The 22,918-nt window shown below is 43.5% G+C and overlaps 1 protein-coding gene across 1 annotated transcript in view; it reads right to left on the reverse strand.

Moving 5' to 3' along the window:
* The window catches only part of LOC126443275 (uncharacterized), a 69,356-nt gene that overhangs the window by 21,765 nt on the left and 24,673 nt on the right, over positions 1–22,918 (reverse strand). The window contains exon 4 of the mRNA XM_050090892.1: positions 200–375. Coding sequence (XP_049946849.1) covers positions 200–375 — 176 coding nt within the window. The remainder of the gene's footprint in view (positions 1–199; positions 376–22,918) is intronic.

A 22,918-nucleotide genomic window follows, 5' to 3' on the forward strand; every position in this document is an offset into this window, starting at 1 on the left:
AAAAAACTTTGTAAATCACGAGTTTCTGTAACCATGTCCTTCACTACTGTCTCTTAGTGCTAGTTCTTTACTCCATTTTGAATTACATGATCCCTGTGTTTTCTATAACTGTAATGAATACTTTAATGGATAAAAGTGAGATAAACTCCAATAAACCATAGTGAGTGCGACAGACATTTGAGTGTACACAGGTCTATACCTGAGTATCAAGTGCCCTGGGTGGTCCTTGTCTTCTTCCACCTCGTAGTGCTCCGCCTGTTTGCTGGCTAATTGCAAGTCCTGTACACATCCGGTTAATTTCGTGCGCAGCATGTCTTTCACACGTTCCATGTCCTTAATCCAACCGTGGAGTTGCTGATCACTTGCGTGGTTACCCTGAGACACACAGAAAATAGTTGAAATTACTTTCATAACATCCACAAGCAGCAGCCTGTCTTAGTATACAGTTACATGTAGCACTATTACATTACACTGAAATTACTGCCAGCGCGTGAGTGTAGTACATTCAGTTTTGTGCAGGCATAAAAACATTAATTCACAGCAGATGCCTAGTGGGGTTTTATTAAATAAATACATTTCTCAAACTGTGACATCCGATAAGAGAGGTGCAGATATTTCTTGGTAGTTGACATTACAGACGTCTGAATGTATGAATGTATACTCCCGTGACGATGTATCCAACTGAAATGTTCTGGAGCTGCCAGCAGCGTCGAGTTCCTACGTGTAAAGCCACATGGCGTAGCTGCAACTCTGACGAGATTCTATTCAAACTTTTGAACGATTTTCGAAAATAGAATGGCCAGACTGTTGACAAATCCGTCAAAATCCTACTCGTTACCAACGCTGTGACAAACCTGAACACATGTTATGACCTTCTACAAACGCAACGATAGACATCCGCCGCTCCATATCTGAAACGTTATCTGAGTTAATTGTACACACAGGAAATTTTGAGTCAAACTGACATTTGTCAATTTTGTAGCGTTTGTCTGTTGCCTGGCTGATCGCTTTTGCCGAAAATTTGCGTTTGTTGCTCGTTATCTAACACAATGTCGTCTGTATCTGAACACGTCTCGAATATTGCAGATTTGAAGGAATGTATTGACTGTCCGAGTGTTAAGATCATTTTTTCTGGACCATTTTCGGGTACGAAATTCACATTTGTGTCACATATTAAGGTCTATGTTACTTTGGCGTTGTAAAAATCTTAAGCTTCTAAGTCAATGCAATAAAGATACGGCCATTTAAATTATATATTTTGATACTCGAAACATCACTCATAAAATCAATATGGTGCTTCCTGTTGATTTAGAATCATGACATTTTGAAAAAAGCCAGATTTCACAGTGCAAATAAATGAAAAAAATCTTAAAATCCATAATTGGTAACTATATAACTCTAGAAAATACTTTTCGTATTATTTTTTATCAGTCTGTCTATTTGTCTGTCCATCTGTTAGGAATCTTTTTCTCTGGATACGTTGTGGGTATCATGTTCAAATTATGTCACATACAAAGGTATACGGATCCTTGGCGGCGTAAAATCTGTAAGCTTATAACTGACTCCAGTCAACAGATACGGCCGTTTATGTCTCGTGTTTTGATAATCGAAAACTCAGTCATCGAAACCTATAGGGTGCTCTCCATTGACTTGGAATCGTGAGATTTGGCAACAACTAAGTTTTCCGGTACAAGTAGAGCAAAAAATCTGAAACTTGTTAATTTGTCATTATATCACATAAAAATGTCGTTTTCGATTTGGACATACATTGTATTCATGACCTGTTGAAAGTATAACATACGAACATTACTGCATCCAAACATAAAATGTATGTTGTATTCATGATTTAGTACGTAAACGGAAATATGTTATTAAATCTTCTCTCCCTACATATGTAAACTAAAGTCCTCTGCTTGCTTGTTCTTGTTTGTTTGGGCTGGGCTGAGGAAATAACGAAGAATTTCTGGACCGATCTTGGTATTGCTGGGAGCAGTGTCTTGCCAGTAAAGTTACAGAGTCTCGATAACAGGCAAAAATCATTGGGAATCTCGATTCCCAGGACGGGGAGTTTGTACAGAACCCTTAGTGCGTGAGTCCCTGTAGCACTTGCCCATTCTGTTTTCCTTTCTTCTATCTACCCTAGCATCACCCAGTATGTTGTTGTGGAAGGTGAGTGCTCACCACAGACATGGGTGCCGTCGGGAGAGTCTGAGAGAAGTGGGACAGAACTGCTCTTGTTCTCTGTACGTGGGGTCCCCAATCCTTTTGGGTCACACTGAAACAGGTGACGGTAGTTACACAATAGATTATATTGAGTTAGGGAACCAATACTCGAAAGTGCATATTTATTGTGTTAAGGACATACACAGCATACACCACCTAACAACAATGCAGCTCACAGCAATTCTTCAAAGTAACGACTGTCAGTCTGAATGAATGCATGTATTGCAATGATGCCTGCAGTTCTTCACACTCTGGCAAAGATCTCGGGTGTCCGTTGTGCACTCGAACAGTAGCAGCTGATAAACAGTGTAGACACCTGACCACCAAACGGACCTACTGTGCACAACTAGGCTCGTAACACTCAAGCATCTCAGTGGCGCATTAACCTGTGCCGCAAGCACACCACTGACCCTGCTGTCAGCTGTCCATTGCATCAGATAGCTTGTGTCGTGTTCATGGTGAGGTGTGTTGCTGTGTACAGTGCACAATGAGTAATCAAAGATGAAATGTGCAAGCACTGCGACGAACGGATTTTGAGCCCTATGTCTGCTTGTGTCAATCCAGTATCGTTCACAGAGCTGTACTTTCCAACTTCATACAGTTCGTATTGTTTGCGGATGAGGCCTGATTCATCCGCGATGTTGTTTTCAAAAGCCAAACAGGCAGATCTAGAATGAGGACAACACCCACGCCACCCATATCGGAGGCCAACAGCAAAGATTCTCAGTCAAGGTATTTTAGGACATTATCCAAGATCATTCCACTTTGATGTTAATGTTTGCAAGCACCAAGCACCTGAAGAATACTCACACTCATTGTAGTACTGGATAGGGGGGGTCTTCTCTGATGGCCATGGGATCGCTGGATCTTACAACGCTCGACTTCATTCTCTGAGGTTATGCCAAGATGTAGGTGTACGAAACACCTGTAGATGCAGCTGAAGACCTGCTTGCCAGGGTCCAAGCTGCCTGCCTCTGGGACAACATTGTTGCTCACGGGCGAGGCCTCCACGACGAGTGCGGCCGCTTCATGTGTTTCGACAAGTTTCTACACAGTTGTCACTTCTGCCCAGCTGCTCAGAACAATAAAGTGTGACATGTCTTGGAAGACAGTAGCGTGATTGACTCGATCCCACTATCGCAGTAGCCGCCACGATACAGGAATGACCTGTGAGGATATGCTGACGTCACTCCGAAACTGTGATCACAGAGAGAGCGTCATGCACGTCAAAGGTCGTGAGGTGGTGGCAAGAATGTGGGAAATTTTCAAGAACACTGCCATCCTGAATTTGGAATCATTCAACTGTATGTCAGTCAGACACCTTAGGCAAGTGTACGGTGGTGGAGAGAAAAACGGATTTCCAGAATGAGATTTTCACTCTGCAGCGGAGTGTGCGCTGATATGATCTGCCAGGAAGTTTCAAAAACGGATTTACTTGTGTTGCAGATATGTGCAAATATTATTTTCTTAATAAAATTTTTGTATTTATTTAGATACTCCCGGGCTCATTTTTTACAGTTCTTTTGTCAGCTACGTTTATTTACCAGGTGACATCTACACTCTTTTTGGAGAACTGTCGAGATGATTTCCCAAGTTTCTGCAATGTGTCGCTCAAAAGTAGCCGATCAGCAGCTACTTGCAGCCAGCATATTCCATTTCGTGCGTTTCTGTCACAGCACAATCCCACTCGTTTAATATGTGGAAGTTCTTCTTCTTACGAGAAATAAACCCGTTTGTGCTGCCTTGCGTCCCCGCTTGGTAAGTAGTGAGAGTAGTAGCAAGTTGAGAGAGGCATGTTCAAATCTGTACCAACACGCTGGGCACTGTCGCAGTGCGCTATGTGTAAGTAATGTTAGTGGGGAGAGAAGGAGCGTGATGGACTGCGACTTGAATTGCTGATCAGCGCACGCTGCGTGGCCGAAGGGGTTTGTAAACAGCCCTGCGGGGGGCGACCCGAGTCTTTCTCCCTCTCCGACTGCCAGCCAGCCCTGATATCGGAGTCAAGCGCTCGTGCGGTATGCGTGACGACCATGGTGACTGCAGTCATGGCCACGCACGTTGGACAACAATGATGACACCGCACTGTTGTCACTGTTTACCGACGACGCTGTGATGTCATTCATCGTGGTCACCTTGGCTGAGGATGAAAGCAAGTATACATATTTTCTATTGCGTTTTTGTTTATACAGTACTGGCCATTAAAATAGCTACACCACGAAGATGGCGTGCTACAGACGCGGAATTTAACCGACAGGAAGAAGATGCTGTGATATGCAAATGATTAGCTTTTCAGAGCATTCACACAAGGTTGGCGCCGGTGGCGACACCTACAACGTGCTGACATGAGGAAGGTTTCCAACTGATTTCTCATACACAAACAGCAGTTGACCGGCGATGCCTGGTGAAACGTTGATATGATGCCTCGTGTAAGCAGGAGAAATGCGTACCGTCACGTTTCCGACTTTGATAAAGGTCGGATTGTAGCGTATCGCGATTGCGGTTTATCGTATCGCGACATTTCTGCTCGCTTTGGTAGAGATCCGATGACTGTTAGCAGAATATGGAATCGGTGGGTTCAGGAGGGTAATACGGAACGCCGTGCTGGATCCCGACGGCCTCGTATCACTAGCAGTCGAGATGACAGGCATCTTATCCGCACGGCTGTAACGCATTGTGCAGCCACGTCCCGATCCCTGAGTCAGCAGATGGGGACGTTTGCAATACAACAACCATCTGCACGAACAGTTCGACGACGTTTGCAGCAGCATGGACTATCAGCTTGGAGACTGTGGCTGCGGTTACCCTTGACGCTGCATCACAGACAGGAGCGCCTGCTATGGTGTACTTAACGACGAACCTGGGAGCACGAATGGCAAAACGTCATTTTATCGGATGAATCCAGGTTCTGTTTACAGCACCATGATGGTCGCATACGTGTTTGCCAACATCGCGGTGAACGCACATTGGAAGCGTGTATTCGTCATCGCCATACTGGCGTATCACCCGGAGTGATGGTATGAGGTGCCATTGGTTACACGTCTCGGTCACCTCTCGTTCGCATTGATGACACTTTGAACAGTGGACGTTACATTGCAGATGTCTTACGACCCGTGGCTCTACCTTCATTCGATCCCTGCGAAATCCTACATTTCAGAAGGACAATTCCTGACCGTATGTTGCAGGTCCTGTACGGGCCTTTCTGGATACAGAAAATGTTCGACTGCTGCGCTGGCCAGCACATTCTCCAGATCTCTCACCAATTAAAAATGTCTGGTCAATGGGGCCGAGCAACTGGCTCGTCACAATACGTCAGTCACTACTCTTGATGAACTGTGGTGTCGTGTTGAGGCTGCATGGGCAGCTGTACCTGTACACGCCATCAAAGCTCTGTTTGACTCAATTCCCAAACGTATCAAGGCCGTTATTACGGCGACGTGGTTGTTCTGGGTACTAATTTCTCAAGATCTATGCACCGAAATTCCATGAAAATGTAATCACTGGCAGTTCTAGAATAATATATTTATCCAATGAATACCCGTTTATCATCTGCATTTCTTCTTGGAGTAGCAATTTTAATGGCTAGTAGTGTAAGTGATTCTTATGGGTTCTACTTCTTCTTTTCTAGGTGTGAGCAGGCGTTACTCGCTGTGGGATCTGAACCCAGCACCTGATAATGATGATGACGATGATGATGATCTCTGGGGAACGACTTCTATTGTTCAGAGGCAGATATGTGAGTATTCTAAAGTATTAAATGTTTTGTTTGTCATTTTTGAGGTGCTCTAGTTTGTAGATGTTCTCAATGCGATTACCGCTGTTTTGACGCGACCACCAGCTACTAGTTCTTTTGCACCTGTGTTTTCGTTTGGGTTTGTCCGTATTCTTTCAGACACATTCCCCTGCCGACGTCATACACCTCCTCTAGATCCCATGCTGGATATGCCCTTAATGACAAACATGCCCACTGATGATGAGTTGCTGGAAGTGTATTCCAGTAATGAACACAACAACAGTTTTACGTGTAAGTACTCAGAATTTATTATTATTATTATACGAATACGGATTTTTATTTCTCCTTCCTTAGATACTTATCAACTGCGTCTCTTTCTCCTTCTTGTGTGCAGAGTTATTAGGAGTTGGACGTGTCGTTGAGGGGAAGGGCATTGTCCAAGTTAGGGGGAGAGCTGTCGTGACATCATGGGGTGAGTCGATACCAGAGCGGTCATACTGAGTCACTTTTCTGAGGTGCAGGAAAGGGAGTCCTGTAAGACACTCAGCTGTATACCCTGCCTTGATTTATGTTCATAAGATTTTGATCAACTTATTGTGGGGTCCAGTTACATCTCCGTTCAAAAGTATACATTGCTAAAAAAAAAGCATGTCCTAATGCCCAGAATCTTGATGAGAGGAATTTAAATTGATTTCCATGGTTGCTTCTCGCTAGCGATAGAAATTACCCTAAAAAAACAGGGCATACAGATACACAACAAACACCAGATGTCCACTGACGTTCTAATTTCTCGTTTATGACCCGAATGTAGGAAAGCCATAAGAAGAAGACAAACATTAACACGCTGTGTGGTACATCGACAAAGAAGTCGAGCGTAAATTAGGTGGTCCCCTCTTCTTGTCCATATTAACCAAGAAACATCAAAAAAGTGTAGACCTGCTGCTAATCTCTGAAGGCGATAAGCAACACAGCGTTTGGATCAAATGCATGTCCCACCTACGTTCCTCTGAAATGAAAACAAAAAAGGTGCAAGACATTTTTGCTGTGGATGTCTCGTTTGCCAAGAGCATGTATCTTGAAAGACACTTGATTGACTGCTAGAGCCAGGAAACAATAGGTGTGGAAATGCTTATCAAGGATAAACGGTTCTCGAAGTTTAAGAATGCCTCCCACCAACACTTCTGTCCCTTCGTCGTTTACGTCGATTTAGAGCGCCTCCTAGCTCCTGTGGTACAGTGTGAACGTGGTGCCTCTGCCTCCCATATCACTGCCACAAAATGATGCATACGATATGTGGCTAGCCATCAAGTTCTGTGCACTAAAATTAAAATCTTATGTCAAGGGGATAGTGCGAGATGGTTGCTCACTAAGCTTGAAAGTCTTGTACGGGATGTTTATAACATTTATAGTGAAAACGTCCTCATGACCAACGTGAAGGAGAATGATGCACTGTACAAGCAGGCAGCTGATCGTTATACCTGGGGACTTTGTGTAGACAGATGTGAGGAAGCTCCCTGTAGAGACTGTTGCCACGTAACGGGGAAGTCCCAGAGTGCAGCTGACAACCCGTGTAACCTTAAGTACCAACTGCCACAGCACACAGCCATCTTTTCCACAATTTCAGTGAGCATGATGCCCACTTTCTAGTTCAGCACTTTGACGAGTCTGGGTAGTAGGATGATGAGATCAGTGTCATTGCTGACACCGTTCACAAATACATGCCGCTTCCTGGATTCACAACGGTTCATGCTCACGTCTCTTTAGAAATTTGCTGAACCAACGCGTCCTGGAGATATTCTTAGCAAAGGGAGCCACTTATCTCGATGATGTAGAGTTTCAAGAGTTTCAACTTGTGACGGAGAAGGGGTCTTTCCATACGAATATCTGGATTCTCTAGTAAACTAAGAGGCATTTCCATAATGAATGGAAAGAACGGGCACTTGTTGAATGAACAGCAGGACTTCGGCATTGTGGGGCGGCGGATAAGTTTGAAACATTTACTGTTGTATCCTTGTTTGAATGTTGTAACATTTCCCGGCCGATGCACCATATGTGGGGCGGCGGATGATTTTGTAAAAACAATTATTAAATCTGATTGCTGGATAAACGCTTGCATGTTGAATCAGTTTCTGGCTTTTAGAATGTTGTTAATGCTGTCTTTCGCCGTTCTCAACACTGGCTCTCTATTTACTTCTTGGCACCCAGAAAGTGATTTAATAAAACATGGAGCCAGTAATTAGAGATCCTAGTGCCCACTTCAATTGAGATACCCTTATAGCTGCAGCTTATAGCTCTGAGGAATTAGGAGATTGTCCAGGATTTCTAATCAAAAACGGTTTTCCAAAATAGTTGAATATATTCTGAAATTCACTGATAAAAAAAACACAAGTATCCCTACAACCTAACTAACAGAGCAGTTCAGAGTCTAATGCGCTGATGCAACTATAAATGTCCGAATTAAATGTTAAAAGAATGCTCGCCATAATTTGATGAAAATACTTCATCAAACGCCACGCTAAATATTTGGTAGAATGTCTGTCCCGCGACGGCACGTGAAAATACGACAATACGCAAACTGAAGCTAGATAATGAAAATCATTCCAGAATTAACACTTCACATAAAATGTTTTAATGGTTCCGCGTATCTCTAGTAACTTAATACGGCACCCGAGGCTGTTTGTAGCAGTGACACTGATGCGATGCGGCTCCCGACACAGATGGCGTGTCATTCAGCGCTTGGAGAGAACTGGGGCCTTTTTTCCTCGCGCAGCATCCTTATATATAAACCCGCGGTGCGGACGGCGAAGGGAACGCCTGATCTTTTCGGCTCTCTCGACTAGCCGCTGGGCTAGTAACGCACCACTTCAAGTTACATAATAATTTATAGCTTCTTTTGCTGATGGCCGAAGAAGCTCTTAATTTAAACGTGCATTCAGCACGCAGGTAAGTATTGATAATAAAATTTTGACGTGGCTAAGTTAAATATTTTGGGCGAGAGAAATAATTAAATTACACTGCACGCAGTAGATGAGCTCTGAACTGGCCCTTTTGAGATCCGCTATCGCTATAATTTTATAGGTATTCAAAAGAAACTTTTCACATCTTCATAGTCATAGCGGACCTCCAACCTATTTAAATCTAAACATCCTAGCCTTATTTATTAACCTACTTAATCTATCTTGCTTCCTTCAGTTTTGAGACGAAAACCACAAAATCATGAATTTCCACTAAAATCTTAATTTGTGAAATCCAAAGTACTGTTTTTATTAAATCATTATGAAAGATGAATCTAAATATAAATTTTGAAGTCTCTAGCTCTTTTCTGTTGCGCCAATGATTTTTTTAGAAAAACGTCCAAATCTCGAAAATGACTGAAGTTATCGAACTGATATTTAACACACATTAATTTAGTATTATTCCTGACCTGCTACAAAAGTTTTAGGTCATTTGCTTGATTTTTTAAAGTATTGCGCAACATTTATGACGTCAGAGCTAGTTACAGCAGACTGGCTGGCACACAATGGAAACTGATGTGAATTTACTACAGCGTGAGTAGGCTGCTTCCCTACATCACCCTCTACTTAAGTTTTTTGTTTATGAATGTTAATGAATGAAAGAAAAATTTAATTACAAAAAGGGAAGCAAGAGTACAGTTTAACTCCCTATGAGAAATCAAAATTGAAATATAAACCTGTAGAAACATTAAAGAAAACTGATTACCTACATTAATTATTTAAATTGTAGGCATGTTCACTGCCTTTTAAACAATGTCATTACTCAAAATTTTAAGCAAAGTCAATGAAATATTTTGGCATACATATTGCCTTAGACAAACAAACACATACAAATTGAAAAATTATGAAAATCTTAGATCCATTAAATACATTTTTACATACACAAATTCAAAGAAAATAACATGACACATAAACAGATGATTATCTCTTAGCAGTCTTTTCTAAACCTGAAAGAAAAGTTCACCAATAATTTTTACACACGTGGTTGTAGCCGCTTTGGCTGGCGTCCTACACTTCCATCACAAGGGTAGAGGAGGGGAAGTTGCTATGGTGTGCGTCCTTCACGATCACTCTAAATTACATGGGGGAAAGGGGAGGGGTCACTGTGAGTTGTGTCCAAGTCACTCCACGCTTTCACGCAGCTACCAGGCTGCCATTATCTGGTTTGTCCTGTAGAACCAACAAAAAGAGTGCCTCAGACTCTGTTCACTTAATATCTATGGGTGGGTCGCAATGAAATGGGGATATATACATTTTATCCTTCAATATTTTGCTGGAAGAAAGTTAACAGAACTTTTTCAATTTTACTCTCGTGGTTACTTAACTGTAATAAAATCGGTAAACAAATGGCTCAAAACGCCTTTAGTCATGTATTAGAGAAAATTTATGCTCCTAAGGCATACAATCATAAATCATATTTAATCTGAATTTATTATTTCTGGGCCGGAACACTGAACCAATGCTCGGTACATTCCTGACAAATCTGCATTTTATTTACTTAACTGACTCATCTTTGATTACTTTATTCTTAGAGATAGTATGAGTGTGATTAGTGATTGTTTTGTCAGCTTCTTTGTACATGTGAGTAACTTTTGGTAATAGTACAGTTGTGAGTGTTCAAAACACACTACGTTTAGTTGACTACTAAATCCACTTATTGGTCCTCTACTGTTGTCAGTTCCACATCTGCAATTAGGTACTTACTTACTTACTTTGAAGTGTATTTATGCTGAGCTAAAATAATGTTTCACATCTGTCAGTATGTTATTTATTTATTTTGCTAGTGTATGTACTTATTTAACACTCACTCTATTAATATTTAAAGCATAGGATAGCACATTTATTTCATATTCATAGTGTATTGCAGCTGATTAGTTTGCTCACGTGGCAATCCATTTCCACTCGATCGGACGCTAAAACCTCCGGTAGTCTCTCTCAGACCTACCACTAAAGTGCATCAAGTAAATATGGACGAGCGTAATGCTAAATTCCTTAAACCTATAGGACACCATGAGCTGCTCTGTCTCATCTAACATAAGGGTACCTATGGTCGCATTCACGCCTCCAACTCATAACCTCAATATGTGTAGGTGTATCCTGTCACACACTACACTAAAATAATGGTCAGCTCCAACCTTATAAATACTTCAGGGACGTGTCCTTCACGTCTCAACCACAAACACTGCTCAATTCTATTACACTGCCTTTCCTTGCTACACTAGGTGAGTGTAATCTTACAACTTATCTGCATATTTTTCCTAACACTAAGCAATCTCTTTTACTATTTCTTAGTTAGCTCTAACGCATACACTAGGTTTCACTACCACTTCAGATCCTGCTTGTACATGAATTCATATATCTTTTTAAATTACTGTTGGTGGACCATTTCCAATACAACAACACTTTGTAGTTACTACATTACCAGGGTACTATACATAATTGTTACTCAAATACATTTCATATCTTAATTACGTCATACTTCTCTATTGTTTGTCACTATTAGGTTTGTCACATTAGGTATTTTTCTTCACTAAATGGTAGATAGAATGGTTACATAACTCATGGCTTGATAGTCATAACGGAAAATATTAGTATTTGGAAAGAAAAGGTCGAAATTTTTGTAGATAGGAAAGAGGAAGAATGAGTGAGACCTGAAAGGGAAAGAAGATCTCACACAGCTGGGACTGCACAGCTGCCACACTGTGTAGAGGTTACAGAACAACCTCCTCCCTACAGCATTCATTGGTTTAATGCTGTAAAGAAGAGTTAGAAATTTTAGGTGGATAGAAAAGATGAAGAGTGAGTGAGCCCTGAAAAGGAAAGAAGATCTCACACAGCTGGGACTGCACAGCTGCCACACTGTGTAGAGGTTACAGAACAACCTCCTCCCTACAGCATTCATTGGTTTAATGCTGTATTGATAACCATACAGGAAAATTTAATGTGTTGGAAAGAAGACGTCGAAATTTTTGTAGATAGGAAAGATGAAGAGTGAGTGAGACCTGAAAAGGAAAGAAGATCTCGCACAGCTGGGACTGCACAGCTGCCACACTGTGTAGAGGTTACAGAACAACCTCCTCCCTACAGCATTCATTGGTTTAATGCTGTAAAGAAGAGTTAGAAATTTTAGGTGGATAGAAAAGATGAAGAGTGAGTGAGACCTGAAAAGGGAAAGAAGATCTCACACAGCTGGGACTGCACAGCTGCCACACTGTGTAGAGGTTACATAACAACCTCCTCCCTACAGCATTCATTAGCTTAATGCTGTAAAGATAACCATAACGGAAAATTTTAGTATGAAAGAAGAGGTCGAAATTTTTGAGGACAGGAAAGAGGAAGAATGAGTGAGATCTGAAATGGGAAAGAAGATCACACACAGCTGGGACTGCACAGCTGCCACACTGTGTAGAGGTTACAGAACAACCTCCTCCCTACAGCATTCATTCACTACCTATGAATTTCTTTAGGTCGATCACGTTCCTGAGACCTAATAGCTTCTTACTTTTAGGGTAGCCTATATGCATTGGCATGTGGTTTTCCTATGATCCTGAAAGGTCCTTGGTATACGTACATGAATTTCTTTGTTTCTGCATTTACTTTCTTTGATTTTTCTTTGGTTTTAACAAGGACTAATTGACCTATTTCAAAGCTAGTAGGTACAGCTTTTGCGTCATGACGCTTCTTCCTTTCCAACGCTCTTTTTCTCATATTAGCCCTAGCCTTTAGTTTCTTCTCGTCTGTGGATATTTGCGTTAGAATAGGGAATTCTACCATATCTGCAATCACATTGTGCGGTTCTTGGCCAAACATCAATTTGCAAGGTGCAAAACCAGTTGCATCATGTCTTAAGTTGTTAATTACATTCTCAAAATACTTAATGTGCTCTGCCCAACTTGAGTGTTTCCGAGCACAATAAGTTCTGCAAAGCCTATTCAATTCCCTCATAATACGTTCACTCATATTTCCTTGGGGGAAATACGCAGATATTTTCAGATGTTTCACGCCGGCCTTATCTAGACATTCCTTAAATCTATCAGAAATAAATTGAGGTCCATTATCTGACAGCAAATTCTTCGGAACGCCAACGTTCACGAAGAAATCTTTTTCCAACTTTTCAACCAATGTTTTTGCATTTGCTCTTTTAATTGGGTATAGTTTAACATATTTACTGAATCCATCCACCACAACAAAAACATGGGTGCAACCACCTCTCGAAACAGGAAGAGGGCCAAACAAATCACAAGCCAGTAATTCTAGGGTTTCAGTTGGCTCTACTGAATGCATATCTCCTTGTATTCTGGTGTTGGCAGCACGGACTTTCTGGCACACTACACACGATGCTAGACGCTTGGCCACACGGCGGTACATGTTGTCAAACACAACCTTCTCTTGTAATTTTGCAATGCACTTCTTTGCACCGTAGTGCCCATACCTCAGGTGTACATAGTCGATTAGTAAGTCTACATGTTGTGAGGGAAAGCACAGCTTCCACTCAGAAACACCTAACTTCTTCCTTCTAAACAGAATACCTTTATGCAGGCAATAGTATTGTGAGACCTTAGGATAGTTCGCATTTCCTAAATAGCTCTTCACTAATTTCAGTTGGTCATCTGCATTCTGCTTTACTAAAGGGGTCTCTATTATTGAATCATTGCCCCTTCGCACACTACTGTCAGGAGACAATACTTCATATTTCACTTTAACATTACTACTTTCCTGCATATTTACACTCGAACCGTTGTCTGGGTTTACAGTTCCCTCAACAGACATAGGTTCTGATATAAGTTTAACCTCAGTTTCTTTTGGCGGTTCCATCGCCGACAGTCGTTTAGTGCAGGTTAGTAAAATTTTTAACAGCTTTTCACTTAACTTAGTTCCTTCTGCACGACGTATGGCGTTGCCGGCTCGGCGTACCAGGATTCCTGATGCGACGTGGCACGTTGAACTGCAGACGGCTCTCCGACGGCTGTTGTGTGTTTGCGTGGCCCGCAATTGCAGGCGCTGCGTCGGCTGCTCCAGCGGACGACTGCGGTGCAGCGAGACTGGCTTCTCGCGATGCCGGCAGCACCGCTAGACTCAGTGCCAGCTCCGTCAATCCAGATGCGTTGTTAATCCAATAGCGTCGTCCACATGCACACGTAACACATTCACTGTTCTATACTCAGTTGCATGTCGCATTCCACTTGCGAATCCGAATAGCTAAAAATCACTTTCACCTAGTTGATTTCCCGGCCGATGCACCATATGTGGGGCGGCGGATAAGTTTGAAACATTTACTGTTGTATCCTTGTTTGAATGTTGTAACATTTCCCGGCCGATGCACCATATGTGGGGCGGCGGATGATTTTGTAAAAACAATTATTAAATCTGATTGCTGGATAAACGCTTGCATGTTGAATCAGTTTCTGGCTTTTAGAATGTTGTTAATGCTGTCTTTCGCCGTTCTCAACACTGGCTCTCTATTTACTTCTTGGCACCCAGAAAGTGATTTAATAAAACATGGAGCCAGTAATTAGAGATCCTAGTGCCCACTTCAATTGAGATACCCTTATAGCTGCAGCTTATAGCTCTGAGGAATTAGGAGATTGTCCGGGATTTCTAATCAAAAACGGTTTTCCAAAATAGTTGAATATATTCTGAAATTCACTGATAAAAAAAACACAAGTATCCCTACAACCTAACTAACAGAGCAGTTCAGAGTCTAATGCGCTGATGCAACTATAAATGTCCGAATTAAATGTTAAAAGACTGTTCGCCATAATTTGATGAAAATACACTCCTGGAAATGGAAAAAAGAACACATTGACACCGGTGTGTCAGACCCACCATACTTGCTCCAGACACTGCGAGAGGGCTGTACAAGCAATGATCACACGCACGGCACAGCGGACACACCAGGAACCGTGGTGTTGGCCGTCAAATGGGGCTAGCTGCGCAGCATTTGTGCACCGCCGCCGTCAGTGTCAGCCAGTATGCCATGGCATACGGAGCTCCATCGCAGTCTTTAACACTGGTAGCATGCCGCGACAGCGTGGACGTGAACCGTATGTGCAGTTGACGGACTTTGAGCGAGGGCGTATAGTGGGCATGCGGGAGGCAGGGTGGACGTACCGCCGAATTGCTCAACACGTGGGGCGTGAGGTCTCCACAGTACATCGATGTTGTCGCCAGTGGTCGGCGGAAGGTGCACCTGCCCGTCGACCTGGGACCGGACTGCAGCGACGCACGAATGCACGCCAAGACCGTAGGATCCTACGCAGTGCCGTAGGGGACCGCACCGCCACTTCCCAGCAAATTAGGGACACTGTTGCTCCTGGGGTATCGGCGAGGACCATTCGCAACCGTCTCCATGAAGCTGGGCTACGGTCCTGCACACCATTAGGCCGTCTTCCGCTCACGCCCCAACATCGTGCAGCCCACCTCCAGTGGTGTCGCGACAGGCGTGAATGGAGGGACGAATGGAGACGTGTCGTCTTCAGCGATGAGAGTCGCTTCTGCCTTGGTGCCAATGATGGTCGTATGCGTGTTTGGCACCGTGCAGGTGAGCGCCACAATCAGGACTGCATACGACCGAGGCACAGGGCCAACACCCGGCATCATGGTGTGGGGAGCGATCTCCTACACTGGCCGTACATCACTGGTGATCGTCGAGGGGACACTGAATAGTGCACGGTGCATCCAAACCGTCATCGAACCCATCGTTCTACCATTCCTAGACCGGCAAAGGAACTTGCTGTTCCAACAGGACAATGCACGTCCGCATGTATCCCGTGCCACCCAACGTGCTCTAGAAGGTGTAAGTCAACTACCCTGGCCAGCAAGATCTCCGGATCTGTCCCCCATTGAGCATGTTTGGGACTGGATGAAGCGTCGTCTCACGCGGTCTGCACGTCCAGCACGAACGCTGGTCCAACTGAGGCGCCAGGTGGAAATGGCATGGCAAGCCGTTCCACAGGACTACATCCAGCATCTCTACGATCGTCTCCATGGGAGAATAGCAGCCTGCATTGCTGCGAAAGGTGGATATACACTGTACTAGTGCCGACATTGTGCATGCTCTGTTGCCTGTGTCTATGTGCCTGTGGTTCTGTCATTGTGATCATGTGATGTATCTGACCCCAGGAATGTGTCAATAAAGTTTCCCCTTCCTGGGACAATGAATTCACGGTGTTCTTATTTCAATTTCCAGGAGTGTACTTCATCAAACGCCACGCTAAATATTTGGTAGAATGTCTGTCCCGCGACGGCACGTGAAAATACGACAATACGCAAACTGAAGCTAGATAATGAAAATCATTCCAGAATTAACACTTCACATAAAATGTTTTAATGGTTCCGTGTATCTCTAGTAACTTAATACGGCACCCGAGGCTGTTTGTAGCAGTGACACTGATGCGATGCGGCTCCCGATACAGATGGCGTGTCATTCAGCGCTTGGAGAGAACTGGGGCCTTTTTTCCTCGCGCAGCATCCTTATATATAAACCCGCGGTGCGGACGGCGAAGGGAACGCCTGATCTTTTCGGCTCTCTCGACTAGCCGCTGGGCTAGTAACGCACCACTTCAAGTTACATAATAATTTATAGCTTCTTTTGCTGATGGCCGAAGAAGCTCTTAATTTAAACGTGCATTCAGCACGCAGGTAAGTATTGATAATAAAATTTTGACGTGGCTAAGTTAAATATTTTGGGCGAGAGAAATAATTAAATTACACTGCACGCAGTAGATGAGCTCTGAACTGGCCCTTTTGAGATCCGCTATCGCTATAATTTTATAGGTATTCAAAAGAAACTTTTCACATCTTCATAGTCATAGCGGACCTCCAACCTATTTAAATCTAAACATCCTAGCCTTATTTATTAACCTACTTAATCTATCTTGCTTCCTTCAGTTTTGAGACGAAAACCACAAAATCATGAATTTCCACTAAAATCTTAATTTGTGAAATCCAAAGTACTGTTTTTATTAAATCATTATGAAAGATGAATCTAAATATAAATTTTGAAGTCTCTAGCTCTTTTCTGTTGCGCCAATGATTTTTTTAGAAAAACGTCCAAATCTCGAAAATGACTGAAGTTATCGAACTGATATTTAACACACATTAATTTAGTATTATTCCTGACCTGCTACAAAAGTTTTAGGTCATTTGCTTGATTTTTTAAAGTATTGCGCAACATTTATGACGTCAGAGCTAGTTACAGCAGACTGGCTGGCACACAATGGAAACTGATGTGAATTTACTACAGCGTGAGTAGGCTGCTTCCCTACAGCATCTCTGATTTATCAGAACATGTAAAATGATGAACACGAATGTACATCTGAGCGGCAACATCTTCGAGAAGTTCTGTAGCATATGGCTGAGATTTCGTGGGATGCCATGTTAAGAAAGACACAAGCCAGCAGCGAATTCTTGACCAACGTTGAGATGCATGTCTTCCTGGAACATGCGGTCCACAAGTGACTTTGCCAATGTGTGCGCAGGTATGCCAAGGCAAATAACTTGCAAATAATCGAGGGGGAGTACAGGTTGTCTGACGATTTCAGTTTCATCCTTTACCTGGATGTAAACTGTCTCTCAAAGCAAACCATGCAACAAAGTCTCCCTTTTCAAGGGCTCTCATGGATGTCCAAAGCGGAAATCACCAGACTGAGGAAAGAGATCAAATATGTGGCTGCTGGTGCTGTTGAGGGATATGTCCTAGAGGTAGAGCTGGACTATCCCACAAGTCTGCATGACAGACACGGTGATTTTCACAGCCTGAAAGACTTTCACGTTCAGGGACTTCAACAGGTGCCTCCTCTAGGACATTGGCGCTGCGCCACAAATGCTTATCAGGAGACATTTCGATTGAGGTTATATACTGAGGTATATACTGCAATTCCAGCTGGAAGCAAGGGTGTCCTATCACGATCACAAGTGGTTCATCGTGGGGCATAAGTGTGGAAATCTGCTGCACCCAGACTATTTACTGATGTGTCTGGGTAGGTTTATTTGTTAGTAAAAAGGTAAAAAGATGTTCCATTTGACTGGGTGTGTGTGGACTACTTTGATGAGCTGTTTGTCACAGTTCTGAGTGTATGTTTGAGATTATGAATGTTTCATTGCACACTGCATGCGTCCATGTGTGTGTGTGTGTGTGTGTGTGTGTGTGTGTGTGTGTGTGTGTGTGTGTGTGAGAGAGAGAGAGAGAGAGAGAGAGAGAGAGAGAGACAGAGACAGAGTATATATTTCGTGTGGAACATGTACAATATGTTTATGGTGCGTGTGTGTGTGTGTGTGTGTGTGTGTGTGTGTGTGTGTGTGTGTGTGTATTGTTTTTGAGCTGCCATTGCTGTTGCTGTTCTAAGTACAGGGTGTTTCAAAAATGACCGGTATATTTGAAACGGCAATAAAAACTAAACGAGCAGCGATAGAAATCCACCGTTTGTTGCAATATGCTTGGGACAACAGTACATTTTCAGGCAGACAAACTTTCGAAATTACAGTAGTTACAATTTTCAACAACAGATGGCGCTGCGGTCTGGGAAACTCTATAGTACAATATTTTCCACATATCCACCATGCGTAGCAATAATATGGCGTAGTCTCTGAATGAAATTACCCGAAACCTTTGACAACGTGTCTGGCGGAATGGCTTCACATGCAGATGAGATGTACTGCTTCAGCTGTTCAATTGTTTCTGGATTCTGGCGGTACACCTGGTCTTTCAAGTGTCCCCACAGAAAGAAGTCACAGGGGTTCATGTCTGGCGAATAGGGAGGCCAATCCACGCCGCCTCCTGTATGTTTCGGATAGCCCAAAGCAATCACACGATCATCGAAATATTCATTCAGGAAATTAAAGACGTCGGCCGTGCGATGTGGCCGGGCACCATCTTGCATAAACCAGAAGGTGTTCGCAGTGTCGTCTAAGGCAGTTTGTACCGCCACAATTTCACGAAGAATGTCCAGACAGCGTGATGCAGTACTCGTTTCAGATCTGAAAAATGGGCCAATGATTCCTTTGGAAGAAATGGCGGCCCAGACCAGTACTTTTTGAGGATGCAGGGACGATGGGACTGCAACATGGGGCTTTTCGGTTCCCCATATGCGCCAGTTCTGTTTATTGACGAAGCTGTCCAGGTAAAAATAAGCTTCGTCAGTAAACCAAATGCTGCCCACATGCATATCGCCATCATCAATCCTGTGCACTATATCGTTAGCGAATGTCTCTCGTGCAGCAATGGTAGCGCCGCTGAGGGGTTGCCGCGTTTGAATTTTGTACGGATAGAGGTGTAAACTCTGGCACACGAGACGATACGTGGACGTTGGCGTCATTTGGACCGCAGCTGCAACACGGCGAACGGAAACCCAAGGCCGCTGTCGGATCACCTGCTGCACTAGCTGCGCGTTGCCCTCTGTGGTTGCCGTATGCAGTCGCCCTACCTTTCCAGCACGTTCATCCGTCACGTTACCAGTCCGTTGAAATTTTTCAAACAGATCCTTTATTGTATCGCTTTTCCGTCCTTTGGTTACATTAAACCTCCGTTGAAAACTTCGTTTTGTTGCAACAACACTGTGTTCTAGGCGGTGGAATTCCAACACCAGAAAAATCCTCTGTTCTAAGGAAGAAACCATGTTGTCTACAGCACACTTGCACGTTGTGAACAGCACACGCTTACAGCAGAAAGACGACGTACAGAATGGCGCACCCACAGACTGCCTTGTCTTCTATATCTTTCACATCACTTGCAGCGCCATCTGTCGTTGAAAATTGTAACCACTGTAATTTCGAAAGTTTGTCCGCCTGAAAATGTACTGTTGTCCCAAGCATATTGCAACAAACGGTGTATTTCTATCGCTGCTCGTTTAGTTTTTATTGCCGTTTCAAATATACCGGTCATTTTTGAAACACCCTGTATGTACACACTGAAAACTTCTCTCTCTCTCTCTCTCTCTCTCTCTCTCTATGAGTTACTAATAAGTGTTTAATAGACATTGGAAATTAAAAAATTACCTTATTCACAAAAGAATGTGTATATTGTAATGAATCAATTACGAAATAACAAAACTGTTACGTATATAACAAATACGAGAAAAAATGGAAATTAAAAAGCTTTCAGTTGTTTTCACAATACAGTTGTTCTTCTTTTTCATATTTTTTGAATGAAATATCTCCTTTATCAGTTTTATATTGATGGCAGGAGCCAGAGAAAAATAAATCCTTTTCGAATACAATATTTTTTAAATTTACATACATACATACATGGCTGACCGGTTCTAGACGGGATCGCGATTTATCGCCTCCAATTCGTATTTGCGTAAGTAGAGCTTTGCGGATGTGCGCCGGGAATACTGCACGCGTTTACGTGTGTGTGTGTGTGTGGGACGTGCGTCACGTCCTCGCAGTGACAGCATGCGGTTAGCGGTCAGCGGGCAGCTAACATCCCGTTTGCGGTCTGAGACGCTTCGCGCTTCCGACAGCCCGGCTGTGGGCGTCACAGCAACACAGGGAGAGGGAGGCCAGCGGGGGACACGGGCCGAGTCCACACAGTAGGGGGCCCGGCGTACGGACAAACCCAAAATCACTGTAGTGGTGACACGTGGCTGCAGTCGACTCTTACCCGTACGTCGATAAGCAGTACAGAAAACGAAAAATAAAATTCAGAATTTCCCTCGTTGTGCAGGAGCAGTGAATTGGAAGGTGGTGCACACTTTTGAATCGGCACCTTCCAATACGTTGAATCCGTCGTCCTTGCCATGGCGCCACTGCGCTTTCTGCCATCTAGACCTAATCTATGCCGGCCGGTGTGGCCAAGCGGTTCTAAACGCTTCAGTCTGGAACCGCGTGACTGCTACGGTCGCAGGTTCGAATCCTGCCTCTGGCATGGATGTGTGTCATGTCCTTAGGTTAGTTAGGTTTAAGTAGTTCTAAGTTCTAGGGGACTGATGACCTCAGAAGTTAAGTCCCATAGTGCTCAGAGCCATTTGAACTATTCTGACCATACATACATACATATTTGTGCACAGTATTATGTGAGAGCCCAGTTACCAGGGGCACAGGGTCAAAATCGTGAGCTGCGTCCTTACCTGGGCCACAGCACGCTTTGCCGAACTACTCTGCAGGGCTGTAGTGAAGAACCACGAGAGGAATTATCTCGAATACGAATACCTCAAGACTGCTGCAGCTGTCTGAAGACTCAAGTTTCATTCAGAAAGCAAAGTGTGTCTTTAAATCGAAACTATCTGTACAACATTGGTTTCACGGAATAACTTTTCGCAATTACACTTTTCCTAAGCAGGTGCAGTGTATGATCAACGAAGCGTATCTGCACCGCAAATGTAATAAAGAAGTCGTCCTTTAAACATTCTCGCAAGCTGTGAGGTACTAACTCTACAAAATATTGGATACGTATCAGGTAAATTGCCTTTCCTGCAGTGAAATGCATAGATGATGGTAACGAAAACAAGATGCAATGACAGGACATGACACGATGTCGGCAGAAACCATCCTTAAATGCGGAACCCGCAACTATCAATCTTTGAAATTACCATCCAGCAAACATCCGTAATATTTATAGGAAAAAGATTTAATCTACTCAGAACCTTTTCAGTTCACTAAAACAGGTATCGCCTAATTCTCTTCTCAAACGATCGAAATTGAGGCTCACACGATACTTTAGGGACTGGCACGTTGCTACATACGCCACCAAAAGTTACACAAAGACACAGATCATACTGCGTCCTTTTACTTGCCATGTATACTACTGTCAGAATCCAAACAGTCATAATGCACAGTGGCCATTCTATGTGTTAAGGCTGGGTTGTTTGGGGAAGGAGACCAGACAGCGAGGTCATCGGTCTCATCGGATTAGGGAAGGCTGGGGAAGGAAGTCGGCCGTGCCCTACATCAGAATGGCCGGACACGGGATTGAACCGTCGTCCTCCCGAATGCGAGTCCAGTGTATGTGTTAAGAGCACATAGCTTTTACTCTCGGCAGTGGGAACATCACTGGTGGTGGTGTTCATAAATCATAGACAGAGAATTCAGACTCGATAATGGTTCGAGTTAGGCCACGAGACACGTGCAGAAAAGCTAACGACTGAGATGGATGCTCTCAGAAAGCAGCATCCGGTTTCAGGTTAGTCTGACAGAGATTTTCATTGGCCATGACATATTCATAAAATGTTCTGGTTGTGACTGTAGTAGCACAGTGCCTTTAACAAAGCCACTCGCAGACGCAACACGCGCCACCTGGTGGACCCCAGCTGCAGGGTTTCGTTATTGACGCGCGTCCTCTGTGGCTGCGGCGGCTGGGGCATTGCCGTGCTGGCTGGTAGTGGTGAGCACAGGGGGCCACCAATGGCGTCGAGCCACGAGTGTCAGCTGCGCTATCGTCTGGCCATGGAGTCGTGGGAAATGGTCACGTAAATGTTAAAGTGGGAAGACGTTGAACAGTTGTGTCGAAATGTATGAATTATGTGGTATGTATACAGGTTCATTACGAGATTTGAAGTTGACGAACCTCCACGTTGAGCATAAGTAATTTTATAGGCCTTCCATATGGAGTAGAGATTCTTAGGAAGAGAAGATGCTGATGGAGACTTGAAATGCCACACTGAGACTCTAGACCACTCTCCACTAAATATGAAGCTAACATGCTTCAGCTTGTAAAGCAGGATTGGATGCAAAGTTATCTGAATCTGTAAGAGAAGTAGCTAGCAAGTACGAGAAAAGAAAGATACAGACGATTATCTTCGATCTCTAACCATTCCGAGCTTAGCCTCCCTGTATCATAGCCCCAAAAGGCTCACAGAAGTAGAGGTTGGTTCAGAATTCTTCCAGATTGTTAGTATTAGAACTGGAGAGCCAAAGATAGCTACAGTGTGAAGAAGGTAAACTGGGAAACAGTCTCCAAGAACTGACCAGGTGGTGTGTGTCATTTTCTCACCCCCTGTACGTATAATACAGT

This window comes from Schistocerca serialis, unplaced genomic scaffold (genome assembly GCF_023864345.2).
Source record: "Schistocerca serialis cubense isolate TAMUIC-IGC-003099 unplaced genomic scaffold, iqSchSeri2.2 HiC_scaffold_1430, whole genome shotgun sequence".
Classification (NCBI taxonomy): Eukaryota; Metazoa; Arthropoda; class Insecta; order Orthoptera; family Acrididae; genus Schistocerca; species Schistocerca serialis.